Source organism: Paralichthys olivaceus, chromosome 18, assembly GCF_024713975.1.
Source record: "Paralichthys olivaceus isolate ysfri-2021 chromosome 18, ASM2471397v2, whole genome shotgun sequence".
NCBI classification, from domain to species: domain Eukaryota; kingdom Metazoa; phylum Chordata; class Actinopteri; order Pleuronectiformes; family Paralichthyidae; genus Paralichthys; species Paralichthys olivaceus.
The window spans coordinates 4,456,115-4,471,008 of NC_091110.1; the positions used below are offsets into that span (position 1 = coordinate 4,456,115).

The following is a 14,894-nucleotide window of genomic DNA, read 5'->3' on the forward strand; positions in this document are numbered from 1 at the left end:
GATGTCACCAAATTCTACACACTGAACCTTAAAAATTGTATCGAATTTGGCTGCAACACTGTTCACCCCTTAAACACTTCACCCACCCTTCCAGATAATGAGTGAATTCTTATTTTTGGTTGAAATATCCCTTTAAGTAAAAGTACATCGGTATTAACAACAAAACATCAAAACTAAAACTGCTACCCTTTTCTTACAGAATGGCCCCTAATGACCAGCAGCATTTAAATATCTCAAATCACTCCAGCTGTTTTAGTTTGGCTACTATAGATCTTAAACTGGGCTCAAGCTGTCAACTGCTGTTGTGCAAAAAGTACAATATGTGTCCCTGATTAGATAAAAGAATATAGCAAGTTGTGTAAAAGTATGAGAACTGAAGGATAAAGTAAACTTTTACTTTCCACCACTGCTCATTAGACTGTAATTGAAGGATTTATCTTGAAGTGTGTTTACATGGTCAGTGTATCTGCAGTGTGAGGACACTAGGGCCGCACGGACACCAGCTCTGCAGGCTGCTGCTCCGAGGTTATGTAGTTCAGGGGCCGACGTCTCACTAACTACACACCGCTCGGTACCTGTGGGACCCCATGTTAACCGGCTGCTATTATTGTCTCTACCATGAGGTCTACATATGTATTTACATTCTGCACATAGACTTAGACTTCACGTCGTGGCTTTGAGACATGAGTGGACTGACAGCAGTGGAAAGTGCTTCATTTCCAAACGGGCCACAAAAGGTAAGAACTTTCACTGAAGTTTTCAAAAGACATCTTGCTTCGTGTTTCAAGTGGGAAAACCACAAAAATCGAATTCGTCTATTTTCTGAATCCTTAAATTAATGTTCATCCTCTTTATGGGTCAAAACATAAAAGTAAACAAACTAATAGATAACAGTTAAATACAACTGAAGACCGTGATGGGGATTTAAAGAAGAGTACGTGGTCGAGAGTGTCGTAATGTGTCATGAAAAATATATTATATCTTACTGCATGACTATAAGCAAAGTTGTCCTTCACACACACACACACTTTATGTATCTATATATATATTACTACTATATCCTACCTTCTAAAAATAGCACATTGAAGTCTTTAGACTGAGAGAAATGTCAAAACTTTAGAAAAAAAGCACTTGTTTTCTGCAGCTAGGTGAGTGTAGGCTTTACTTTTTATATGACAATAAAAAACAAATATAGTTATTGACAGCAGTAAACTGTGTATGTGAAGTCTTCCAGGCTGACAACTAAGATGGGTGCAGTGGCCTATAAATAAAGCCTATAGAATGATGTGGCGATAACTGAACAGCTGTGGTGGTGAACTCTGACATGTATGAGGGCGTTCTCGCTTGAAAATGCTGCTTTAATGGGGTGCTGCTGAGCACCAGATAGTGTGTGAAGCCGGCCACCAGGGGGCTGTAGTCTCAACAGGTGATCATAAGTGCTGAGCATGTTGATATAATATCTAATGTACACACTGCTCTCAGACATGAACAACCACACTGACAATAGTTTGTGCATAACCGAAGTGTTGGAGAAAAGTTAATATACTCATCTTTTAAAAATACACAAGTATTATTCGTAAAATGTATTTGTAGTGTAAAAAGAAGGGTACTCGCTTCAGAAAAAGGCCCCTGTCAGTGTTATACTAGTATAAATCACACTGACGGATTCATACTACTAAAGTGTGAGTGTGTGCATAGCATTTTAATGATAAAGAGATGGAGCTATTTTAACGTTGTACATTGGATTCACCTGTAACAATGACTTCTGTTTTATAAGTGAATAGTAATAACAACTAATAACGAATCCCTGCAGCTTTCAAATTAATGTAATGTACTAAATAAGTGCTTTTCCCTCCAAAAGTTGTATAAGTATAGCAGACAATGTATATGCTTAAGTAAAGATGTCAGAATTGTGTTGGAGTAACTTCTTTAGGGATATTTTTCCTTTAAACACGTGGCTCCTATTGTGACTTTTTTCTCCTTTGTAGTGTTCATCAGTTATAGAAAATATTGGGAAAACTTTTCCAGCTCTTACGCTCCAGATATCGCACTTGTATTGCTATGTGGTTAATGTGGCCAAACTATGAAGTGAAGTAGTTTTTTCAGTGTTACTCATGAAATGCTTTGTGAACATCACAGCCACAGTCAGGCCTGCCCAGATATGTATTATGTTAAAACTGCTTCTCTTAACTTCATGGCAGAAAACAAAATGAGCATGTTTAAAGACACATTCTTTAATTTCCTGTCTATCTGTTCCAAGTCATATTTTCCGTTGGTGATTCATCCCAGTAATGTGCAGAGGACATATTTATTAGCTTCAAATTATTCAATCACTCAGGCATCACTTTTTAATAAAGCCTAATGTTTTATACTTGATTACTAAGTTTAGTAATGGTCAATAAATCATTTTAATGAATAATAAGCAAGAAATTAGCCAAAATGTTAAGTGTTTGTGTTAAAGTGTGTGAAATCAATTTGGTTAGTGTAGATCCTCCCTTTATTCACAACTTTCTTACATTTGCAACTGCACATGTGATGGCTTATTAGAAAGTCAGGAACCCATGGCCTGTTTTTAGGAAATTATTTATTTACCCATTATACAAAATGTTTTTTACAATACTCATGTACCTAAACTAACAGAACTAAAATGTTTAAGTATAGATAGGTCAAATCCTGCATTTTCAGTTCTAGTGCAGAGTCTAAACCTGCCTGTGTTAATGCTCTGGAGCTGCTTCACAATTATTCCTTGTCATTAGTGAATCCTCCTCAAACAGATGATATACTGTCACTTTTTAATGTTTGCATGCCGGCCACTGTGTGCAGAACTTTTTTTTATTCAATCTATAGTGCAGTGTAAAGTTAGAAAAAAACTAGGATGTGGTCATCCTGGTTCATCTGCATTTACAATGGTGAAGTCAGACTTTTGTTACTCTTCACTTATTAATAATGATTTACTTGACTGCTGATTTACTTGACTGCTTTAGTTTTTCATATGTTGCATGTCGAATATTTCAGAGCTTTGTTGAATAATTGGCACAATCTTCAGACCCAAGTTCACAACTTTTCTAAATAAAAGCTCTGTAATCCAGCTTGATGTAAAGCATTGCAGTAACATAGCAAATGCTGTGATTGTACTTTGAAGACTAATTGCCAAACAGGAAGTTTTATGCCTGGTGTATCTACGGTAGAGAGAGAAAGAAAGAAAGACAGACAGACAGACAGACAGGCAAGCAGGCAGGCAGGCAGACAGACAGACAGAAAGAAAGACACACAGACAGAAAGAAAGAAAGAATGACAGACAGTAAGAAAGAAAGACAGACAGACGGACAGACAGACAGGCAGACAGGCAGGCAAACAGGCAGGCAGACAGAAAGAAAGAAAGACAGACAGAAAGAAAGAAAGACAGACAGACAGAAAGACAGACAGACAGACAGATCTGCATTTTGTAGGGGTCATTTTTTAGAAACATTATTTGTTTTCAGATCCTCAGATGAGAGCATTTGCTGCTTTTCTTCATCATGTATCACAGTCAAGTCAAAGTGAGTGACTTTGCATGTTGGACCACTGGTCATACGAAACCAGCAACTTACAGATGTTAGCTTGGACCTTTCGGAATTGTGGTGATTATAATTTTTTCTGACATTTATAGACCAAATAATTGATGAATGGAGAAAATAATCATTGGATCAATCAATAACAAAAGCAATCCTGAGTTGCAAAGGGCAGATGTCAAAGGTCAGACTGAATTGCTTTGTGACCCTTCCCACAGACATTTGCAGTTTATGGGAAATTCAAGACGCACAAGATCATGACAATAAATCTACTAAGAGGGGGGGGGGGGGGGGGGGGGGGGGGTGATTCAGGCTGTGAGTGAATTTTGATCAAGCCTCCATTATTCGACAGGTGTAATTCAGAATAGCGAGACCTCTGGAGTCTGGGAAGGTCCTCTGGGGAGATCAGAGGGTCATGATGGAGAGATAGAGGTGATATGACGTAAGTGTGATGGAGAGAGAGAGAGGGAGAGAGAGAGAGATATGGACCGTGGCCAATGATCAGCAGGCAGAACAACTAAAGTAGAGACACAGAAGAAGAGATGTCTTTAGTCTTCTGCAGGCCTGAAACGCGAGCATGTCACATGGGATGATACACAGCCGGATATGAAGCAAAGGATGATGATGAGCAGCAGCCAGGTGCTTCAGTCCATTTATTCATTTCATTCATTAGTCCGGGTCATTCCATAGATGCGGGCGATACAGAAGGGTCCAGACTATATCCTGAAACACGCTCCAGTCTTAAACATGATGCCGAATGCCACGATCGCACACTAGCGGAGGCTGAGGAGGACGCATGAATTAAAGCATCACCCGCGCCGCACGTTTCCCTCCCTTGATGTGCTCTAACGGAGGTGAGCGGAGGACAGAGCGATTCCAGCCCGCAGCCGATGCCCGGAGCAAACAGCGGCCGCGGTCGACAGGAAGGTGGTACCCCGGCGTCGGTGTTCATTACCACGGATCCGACTCCGGAGGCGCGTCGCTCGCTGAGGCATGGGCTGCGCTCCCAGTATCCACGTCTCTCAGAGCGGGGTGATCTACTGCCGAGACTCGGACGAATCCAACTCGCCGCACCAGACCACCACCATCTCTCAGGGCACCGCGGCCACGCTGCACGGGCTCTTCATCAAGACCGATGCGGCCGAGACCATCCCCTCCGTCATCACCTACCAGAGCCGCCACTCGCGCAACAACTCGTGCCGGGAGCGCAAGGAGAACAGCGGCGGACACATCCGCATCGAGGCCGAGACGCAGACCAGCCACGCCAGCGTCAAGGTACAAGTAGCGCGGGGCTCAGCATCATCCGCATACATGATAGAAATCCCACGTGAGGAGGCCTCGTGTGTTTGTTTGTGTGTCTGATCGTTGTTACCTGTGGAGGCCCGAGCCCGCTGCTCTAAATCCATAGGTGTTCATTCAGTCTCATCTCATTCATGCCTTTATTCCTGCAGCCATCAGTGTGCAAGAGGGATCCCATTGTAGCCGCAGTGGCTGTGGCAGTTTATCTGGCACATGCTTCCATACATCGCCCAAACGTGCATGTGATGAATGACAGGTTGTCTGTCAGATTCAGTGCTTCATTAATAAAAGGACTCTGCAGCAAGGCATGGATCTCATTCCTCTTATTTAGCATCTATAAGCATGAGCTCTATAACTCTGTGATGTGTCTGTCTGTGGACGCACATATAAGTGCATTTGAAGTGTGTATTAATGCACAGCATTTGTCAACAATCAGAATTTCTCTCATTAAGACATATTTCATTATAACTGTGTTTTATTGTATATTCATTCATTATCAGTTTATGGCAAAACCTCAAGTATGAGTGACCAAGAGGGGTCATATTGACAAATACATTCATTAACACAAAATAAACACTATCTATTTAGCAAGTGCATTATAATGCGTGAGATAAATGCTAAGCGAGTGATGTTGTAATGTTCCCGTCAAGACTTGTTGCATATACAACAACGCAGACATGAGAAGTGTTGCTGAAGTTTTGATTTCCCTTCCGCATGCACCGTAGAAGGACAAGTTGTCCCCCAAGAAATCCCTTCTTTACATTTCTCTCTCAGACAAATGAGCAAAAATGTGCATCCAATTGGTTAGTTCTTAAGCAAAGGAGCAAAGAAAGTGTGCGTCAAAGTGCCAAGAGACGGTCTCCTCTGTAGTTTTAGAACGTGGGTTCATCCACAGGACAGTGTAACTGAAAAATTATAAGAAAGAAGAGTTTTTACTCTTTTGTGTGTCGACACAAAGTTTGATTTAAAGTTAAAACTTGACAAACAGAGAGGTATTATCAAATTCAGTCTGGGAGACAGTCGGTAACAACCTTATTAATCTAAGTCGGTAAAAAGTAAAAATGAAGTTAGCAGCTCATTATATCCATAGCGGTTGATGACTTAAAACTTTATGATTCACATGCTTTGAGGCTAAAATCTACTGGTTTGAAGACAAAGAAACTCACAGGGTTAGGGGTCCCTAGGGTTACGGTTAGGGTTAGCTAACCCTAAGTGTTTAAACTTGTGGACTTGTGTAGACGTCTTTTCATATTAATTGCGTGCTTTTTTTTACTGGCTGATGGATCCCTCTCATGAGGGAGCATGTGAACAGATACTTCCTTATATTTATGATCGAACCCCAGAGGATATGGCTGTGTTTTGGTAAGACGCAGTGCAGCAGATGATCGTGCCATCAGAGCCTCAGAATAGATTAACCCATTCAAGTCTGGATGGACAACTTTAACAAACAAAAAAGACACTTTCGAATAAAAAGCTTTTTTTCTACATTTGATTTGGGTAAGCTACACTTTCTGGACCTGGGGTTTAAAAGCTGCGGTTATTTGATGTTTGTTGATCTGTTTTTTTGTTGAACTAATGTAATTCTGAGTCTTTATAGAGTCCAAGTTCATTGCTATTTCATTCTCACTATTTATACATTTTTACACATTTGCCTTGTCTTAATATGGAGGAAAACTGGCCCAGTATGAGCTGAACTGAACTGAATGAAAATATTTAGTCGTCCAAACGATTCCAACATTGGAATATACCTTTTATAGATTTGTGTCATGAGTTTAGGGAGACACTAAATGTGTGTGTGTGTGTTGGTTTGTCAGCTGTTCCTCTGCTCTCCCTCAGTTCCCCTCAGTCTCTGAGGACTGAGCGAGGATCAATGATACCATTTATTATTAAAACAATCTGCCTTTCCCTGCAGGATCTTGATAATCTGCCATGGTTGATCACACTCCCATGTGTGTGTGCGCGTGTGTATGTGTGTGTGTGTGCGCATGTTTTTGTGCACAAGTCATTTGTTTACCCCTCTGGTCAGTACGGCCGGGGTGTGAAGAGTCACATGTGGAGGAGCTGATGCTGGTGGCCTGTACAGAGATCCCCCCGGGGCCTCTCACACAGTCACTGACTTAGAATATACAGAGAAGAGCAGTTTCTCAGCATCACGGCAAGCAGCTCTCGTTCAGATGTCCAAAAGTTCAGTGAACAACAGGTTCTTCGATCAGAGCATGAAAATACACCAACACCACACTAAACCAATCTAATGAACACAGCCCTCCTAACCTGTTGCCCTGACTGTATTTACGGGAACTAGTTTCAATACTTATCTTTATTTGCTTATATATTTGCAAACTGAAGTACATTATTGAGACTATAGAAATGGAATCATAACACAAAAAGGATGCAGGTGAGATTTCAGTGACAAACTCTTTATTACACATTATTTGTGACTAAAACATCAGATGCTCTGATCTTAAATCCCTCCGTCCTTGTTGCATAACTGTCCAGGTTTTAATTGTGGTTGACACATCACAATCATGTGACTGTATAAGCTGCAGCGCCCCTATCCTTTGTGTTGTCTCAAAAAACAAGGTCAGCGCAGTACAGACTATAAACATGTATATAATCCTCTGCACTGTGCAGTAACATCATTAGTGAGTTGTGTATACATACAACAATGGTACCATGAAAAACAATACAGTATGGATTTTTTTCTCGCGGATGGATTTTTACGTGAGAAAAACTGCTCAGATACCTACATGTATGTACAATCCATCAAAGCTGTAAGGTGAGGAAGACCTTTCTGCTCTGTGAGCATCATTTCAATTGTCAGTGTTGAGAAATCCTGTATCCTGAGGTGTGTGAGATTCAACCTCAACCTAACAAGACCCACCTGAACTGGTACCAGACAGAGCTCAGCCCTTTTTCCTTTGTTGCTCCTGTAGAAGCTTCTCTTCCTGGTGGTGTCAGTCGATATATGACAAAATATTTTACCTTAAACCTTCAAAATCATCAGTATAGGATTTATCAAATTATAGAGAATTCCAGAAAATAAGCAGCTATAGAAGAGCTGGTGGAATGGCTCGTTTTTGTTCAGAAGGTTTAACCAGCCCAAAGAAACTGTGGATGAGGGGGACGTCCACTGTAACGAGATGGTCAGCAGTTAAATCCCCATCTTCCCCGTTCTACATGTCTTTCGGCAAGATACTGAACCCCAGTGCCTTTCAGTGTGGTGTGTGAGTGATATGTGATAGAGAAGGTGCTGCGAATAGATGCACATGTGTGTGAATGGGTGAATGGCAAAGCTTTGAGTGGCCATCGACAAAAGCTGCTCCGTAACTACAGCTCATTTACCATTTAAGAAATTCAATTTCCTCCACTTAGTGTTGCAGATCACACAATTGAGCAGTCGGTATCTTTGTATTTTAAATAGTTTCTTGGAATATCATGATCATAAAATAGCAAATACCAGTTACACTAGTCACCATTAAATATTTGAGCTGCAGAAATCAATGAACAGGTAAATGAGACCACTTTGAGTTTGAGTGCGATCCACAGCTATAAGTAAGTGGTGAGGGAGAGCAGCAGGGTTTGTAATGGGACACGAGACATGTTGCAGTGTGGACAGAACTTGATCAGTGAGGGATGCACGTTGTTTTAAATGGTGTCTCGAGATTTAGCGGACTGACTGCGGATGTAGTCTGGGCCTGGATGGAAGAGGGGGTGTGTGAGAGCAGGAATGTCATGCAGGCTGTGAAGTGGAACATAGTTTGGATGTCATTCTGAGGAAACTGTTTACATGCAGGGAAGTTCCCGTAGGTGTGTGTTTCCATGCGTATTATCTCATTGGAGCACAGAATGAGTTTGAATCTTTTCATGTTTCCATGTTTTTTTCTAGTTTTTAAGAGATTTGTGCTGTTCAAATTGTGGATTTGATTTTTAGATTAGAAATCTGATCAGTGCTGAATATAACATCTGGATTGAAATTTCAGCCTTGAGCCTTGTTCAGATGCTGCAGAAGTTGGGGGGGAATCTACTCACCTCTGTTAGTGAGTAAATGCATCAGTCTTAACAAAACCATTTCATTTTACATGCCAGTGTATCCTAACATATCTTGGGCAAAATGAATAGAATTAACCAGACACTTTCATGACCTTACTGAAGCTCATAATACACTGATACTTTGGGCAAATTACACCGTCCAGTGTATTTAGTTTCTATCGTTATTATAGGAGGTTATGTGTTTGTCTGTGTTTGTTTGTTTGTCTGTTAATCAGCAGGATTATGCAAAAATCAACTGAATGGATTGCCACAAAACTGGGTGGAAGGATGCAGTATACAGGCCAGGGACAAATCCATTACAATTTGTAGCTACTTTCTTTAACATTGCAAGATTTAAAAAAATTATTTTGTAGATTTCAGAGAATAATTCATGCACCTTGTTGAATGAAATCCAACATATTTAGGGGACGGATATATGAGTGTTTGCAGATGTAGGGAATTTAAATGTGGTTTCATTAGACCGATGGGCCTTGGTGGAGGTACAAGCTCTATTAATGCCATTTTTGAATTTTTAGAATTACATGTAGTCTCGAACAAAGTGGTGGACTGACTGAACAGTGTGGCCAAACCAAGACCAAAACCAAGGCCAAACTCCCAGTGGATATTTGTGTTCTGACTGACTGATTGATCAGTGTTGGCAGGTAAAGGGATATTTCACAGAAAAATGAAAATTCACACTTCATCTACTCACCACTATGCCGACGGACGGGTGGGTGAAGTGTTTGAGTCCACAAAACACACAGGAGTGTCAGGGGTAAACTCTGTTGCAGTAGAATCCAATACCATTGAAGTAACTTCAAAGTATTGTGGACTCAAACACTTCACCCACCCCTCCATCAGCATAGCGGTGAGTAGATAGTTTTCATTTTTCGGTGAACTATGCCTTTAACATTGTTCAATATAAGTAAGAGTGTTAGTCTCTAGAATCATTTTCTACAGCCAATTCAACATAGGCATCAGAGGAAGGAAGATTTTATCCATAGCTTCTGTTCCATTAGCTTTGCCCTGTAATGTCCTCTGCGATGGGCTATTATTGGGAGCATGATCATCAAATTCGAAGGTTGCAGTCAAGTAGCCTGCTCACATGACAAAGTGTGCCCATGTCAAAATATCAGTTGATCAGTGAGAGCTTATCGTGTCTAAAGGATAAGAAAGATGATAAGTGTAGCGGTGTGTGCAGACTGAGCCTGACCTCAAGTCCATGGAGGCGCTACAGAAGGCCGCATGCACTGCAGATAAGCGGAGGCCTTGTTGCAAGGACTGTGGTTCACGTAAACACCAAGGCCCGCAATGATGAGTAATATAATACGATGAAAGCCAACTGCCTGGTATTTATCTGGCATTGTCCGCAATAAATCAACTGTCAAGTAACGTTTGACTGGTCGGCTCAGATACAGATGAAGGTGACATAATGCACAGGATCAGGAGAAGATTTAGCTCGGCTCTGAAGGGCCTCAGTAACGTCACAGTGTGTCAGTCTGCAGAGTTTCAAAGAAAGAAGCACAAGGTCAAGTCTCGATGAGAAGTGCACCCCCCCCTCTGTCACTTACTCAAAATGATTAGACGTTGGCCTGCGAGTGTAAACAGCTCTTTCTGTTCTCCAGCCATGATGTAAACCAACTTCTCATCTTTATTATCGGCAGTCATTGTAAACCGTGAGTCCACCTTCAAAAGAATACGTTAAACATATCGTAACTTTGTTAGCTTTATTGCCCTCTGAAGAACAAACCGCACAGTTATATGTGCAATGAAATGGAGCATTGTTTAATTTGTGTCCTCACAGTGTCTGTACATGTATATGTGATGACATGATGTACCTGGGCCCCAGTAAGTAAGTAAGGGTTTATTTATACAGAACCATTTAAAGCTAACATTCCAAAGTGCTTCATTAAAACGGACTAAAACAATCTAATTTCTAATTTCAGTCTAATTTGCTGAAATGAGGAAGGCAGCTGCACAGCAAAAAAGGTTGCACTGAAATTAAGATTTAATTCTGTGGTTTTCAAATAGTGGGGAGTGCCTTTGGTTTGCGGAGCGCAGAGGGAGAGATGTTCTGACAAAGAGAGATGTACTGACTGTTTTTTGATATTTTTTAATCAGGCAATTTCAGAGACTGATTTCTGTAAAGCTCCTTTCAGACATGTACTGAACTTCAGATAATCGGACATTCCGTGGAAGGGCTCTATGTGAGAAATGTCTCTAATGTCTCTCATGTCTGAATGAGCTCTTATGAGAACATAGCTGGAGATCCTCTGGAGGATTCACTACAAGCAAGTAGGAGAGTTGATGACATTGATGCAAAAATGAAGAGAACTAACAAAAAGAAAACAAATATCTAAGGATGAAAACGTGACGCCACACGTAGAAAATACAGACGAAGATGTCTAGAGAGTTTTTGGTGATAAGAGCAAAACTGCAGCAAAGAAAAACACATGATCTCTGCAGCAGAATTATTTTTATATCCTTCCTCTGTCTGCTGCACCACTCCTCATCTGAACGCTCTACAGATTTCTGTGTTGTTGTGAACGATTAGAGAATCTGCTTCTGCATTGTTCATGAGTGAAAGACAAACTCTGGAGAAAGTCTGGAGCCATTTGTGCGGACATCCTCCCGAGTTCATGACTGAAAACTGCTGCAGTGTATGCAACATTGGTGCAGCCTGATTGAATTTATGGGGCCTTGGCGGAGGTATCTGCTGAATTCTAGTTGTGTCTGCGTATCCATGGGTAAATTGCTAACAGGGACAACTAATTCTAATGGTGGCAAACTATAAACAAAGATTTGTTCTTAAAAATCGGAGCAATGAAGTCACAGCTAACTCAAAACAACATACATTCTGTTAGCACCCCTCACATGATGATATGAAGGTGTTGATGGGGGCAGGGTGGATTTTCCGCATATCCTCTCTCTTTATAATCAGAGAAAGTTAGTTTTTTCTTCATCACTTTCAGAACATCTCTGACTTCTTTGCTGTATTTCCCTCCTTTTCTGAATCCTTATGAATCAAGTGCCGACTTCTCCTTCTTCTCCTCATCCATCCATCTTTCTGCGACCACTCCATTACCTCTCCAAGGCCTTTGTCTGTTTACTCTATCCTGTATCCTCCTTCACTTCCTTCCCCCTCCTGTCTTTCCATAAGGATTTTGTCAGCCACCACCAACACTTCCTCCATCATCTTCTAACTCCGCCGGCGGATCTCTCTCCGTGTCCCTGTTACTATCACTTTACCTTCCTGCTCTGTTTCACATCTAGCTGTGTTTTAAATAAAACAAGATTGCTCATTTTCTCTCACGAAGCCAACCCTCAAGGACACAGAAATATTACTAACTGTTCTCACTGACACTCAGAGAGGATTCATTGCCTCGGCCCTACCAGACCAGACGCTCCTCATCTTTCTGACTGACTTGATGTGTCTGTAGCTCCTTTGGGCTGTATCTTTATTTGATTTACCTAATTTCTCTGACCTCACAATTAAAATGACATGAAAGTGATTTCTGCTCAGCTTTGCAATAATCCCTATGTTCACGGAGACAAACAGCTGTGATGTCAGGTCCCAATGACAACACATATATACTCTGATCAACAAACTAACGTGTAGGTCTGTAACAGGTTTAACCCCTGTTCTTGGTATTGACGTATGGGAGCATGCCTACTACCTTCAGTACAAAAGTGTGTGGCTGGACTATGTTAAGTTGATCTGGAGCATAATCAACTGGGAGAACGTGATTGAGCGTCTTCAGATCGCCATAAAGTATTTCTATATTCTATATTTCTATCTATATCTATATATATATATAGAAAGAGAGAGAGAGATTAGATTACACTTTATTGTCAGAATCTCTTCTGAAATTTGCTACATTGTTAAAGTAGTTGAGTATCAACAATTTGACCTTTTAATCAAAGCAAAATGCACTGATTGACAAAATGATGAAATTATTATATTTGGAAAAAGATATTAAGTTAACCATAATGATAATGCATTGATAATATCATTGTAATATGCGGTTGTAAGACCTGACGACCATATATTTATTCATTGTGCGTGCTGCAGCTAAAAATATCAATTCTCTATTGTTATATGCTTTTAAGTATGTAACACCAATTAAACATGTGTTAGTATTTATCAAAACTAAGTGTCAGACTATTTTCAGTATGTATATGTGCTATGTGTGTACTTCCCCATGCTGTGACTTTGACCTTTGGCAGATTTGAACAGCGCAGGTCCTGAACCTACCTCCCAACCAAGTTCCAAATTTAATGCAAATTGGATTAAATCTTCCTGAGTTATCACTTTGACAGACAGACAAACGCCACCAATTGCAATACACCTGCCTGCTACTACATAGCAGGTGTAATAAAAGCTGTTTCTGATCATTCTTACAGTTTGGTTTAGATACAAAAATGACTTTGTTGAGATTAAACTATGTAGTTATGGTTTAGGAAAACTCTTCTAACCCTAACCCACCCAACCACCCTGACCAGCTGACCTGCCTTTATAACGTCTTACTACTTCCTTCATACAGCCATTTGAGGACTTTGTCAGCAGAACATAAACATATCATTTTTAAATGTTAGCTGTTTTTTTGGGGAGGACAGTCTCCATATAAAGCTCCCATAAGTCACTTACCACCTTTGTTCAGCTCTTTAACAGTTAAAGACATGATCATTGTTTACATTTGGGAATTATTCATGTGAAGCAGCTCCAGGAAGTGTTTTGTTTGCATTAACAGCATATAAACATCACAGACAGCCTTCCCACACCTACTTCCTGATAACGGTTACTGTCGCGCTTCAGCGGCGCTGGCTGTGTCCACATGATTCATTTTGTTTATGTCAGTAAGAAATTCAGGCAGGCCTGTGTTTGATTTGGATTTGCTGACAAAAAAAAGAATCTCTGCACAGGAAATAAGACACACAGTCGTATTGGGCACATTCTGCCATGTAAAGGTCATGAACATTTATTTTCTCAATCAGCTTATTACTATGAGTTCCACAGACAATTTTCTGTCACTGTCAATCCATAATCACCCTGAAAGTCCTGCAGATTGAGTTTTTATGGATTCAACTGGATATAAACTAAGGATGTGTTTCATAACCAACAATGTTCACTTTGCATCTCCCTGTTTGGAATGGGCTGTTCTCTTGGCCTGTGTTAATTCTCCAGAGCTACAGTACTTCAGAATTATTCCCTGTCATTAGTGATTCCTCCTCGAACAGTTTCAATGTGGTTTTTATTTGTCATGTGCAAGTTAACACAGGGTCAACAGTATGATGAAAGGTGTTGGACGAGAAGAAGGTCAGCTCAGCAGTCCAATAGTTAAATTAAAATGAAGAGCAAAGGTACAAAGAGCTTAATATAAAAAAAGTCAAATGCAAAACATTGCACAATATACATTCAAAGGTGCAGTGTGACATTCAAGGATGCAAATGTAGAGACGTTAACTGTATGGAATATGAATGTAAAAGTTATTGCACATTTTCCAGAGGTGAGTTGAAAAAAACTGCAAACAGGCAAGTTAACAGATACACAGTGGGTTGTTGGATAAGAATAATAAAGATATTGTCACTTTGTATTGTCTGCAGAGTAAAGTTAGAAACCTTTGTGTCCATCCTACCTGCCCTATATGAGTTTCAATGATTTACTGAATGCTTTTATTTTTTCGGCCATTTCAGAGGTCTGTTAAGCAAGAGACACAATCTTCAGACCCAAGTTCACAACAAAATAAAAGCTCTGTAATTCCACTCAATATAAAGCATAGCAGCAACAAAACAAATGCTGTGCTTTTACTTTGAAGACAACCTGCTAAAGAGGAAGTGATTTTATGAATGTTGTTGCCATGATGTAGATCAACACCCGTGAAAGTCTTTGTCAGTCTGATATGGTGAAATACAAATTATGTGACTATCAAAATGCAGGTCAGATATTATTGCCAGCTCACAATCACTGCTCTACTTTGTCAAATCCAACTCGGCCCGCAGACCTGACCTTTAACA

At 40.4% G+C, this 14,894-nt stretch overlaps 1 protein-coding gene across 2 annotated transcripts in view; it reads left to right on the forward strand.

Annotated features, from left to right (window-relative positions):
* The first annotated feature begins 587 nt into the window (after positions 1–587).
* Positions 588–14,894, forward strand: part of pde8b (phosphodiesterase 8B) — a 41,776-nt gene continuing 27,469 nt past the window's right edge. The window contains exon 1 of one of the 2 annotated variants that reach the window (XM_069513632.1): positions 588–737. In XM_069513632.1, coding sequence (XP_069369733.1) covers positions 684–737 — 54 coding nt within the window. In that variant the 5' untranslated portion in view covers positions 588–683. Of the gene's footprint in view, positions 738–4,047; positions 4,827–14,894 lie in introns of those variants that run through there. The other variant, XM_020081633.2, reaches the window with a different exon arrangement.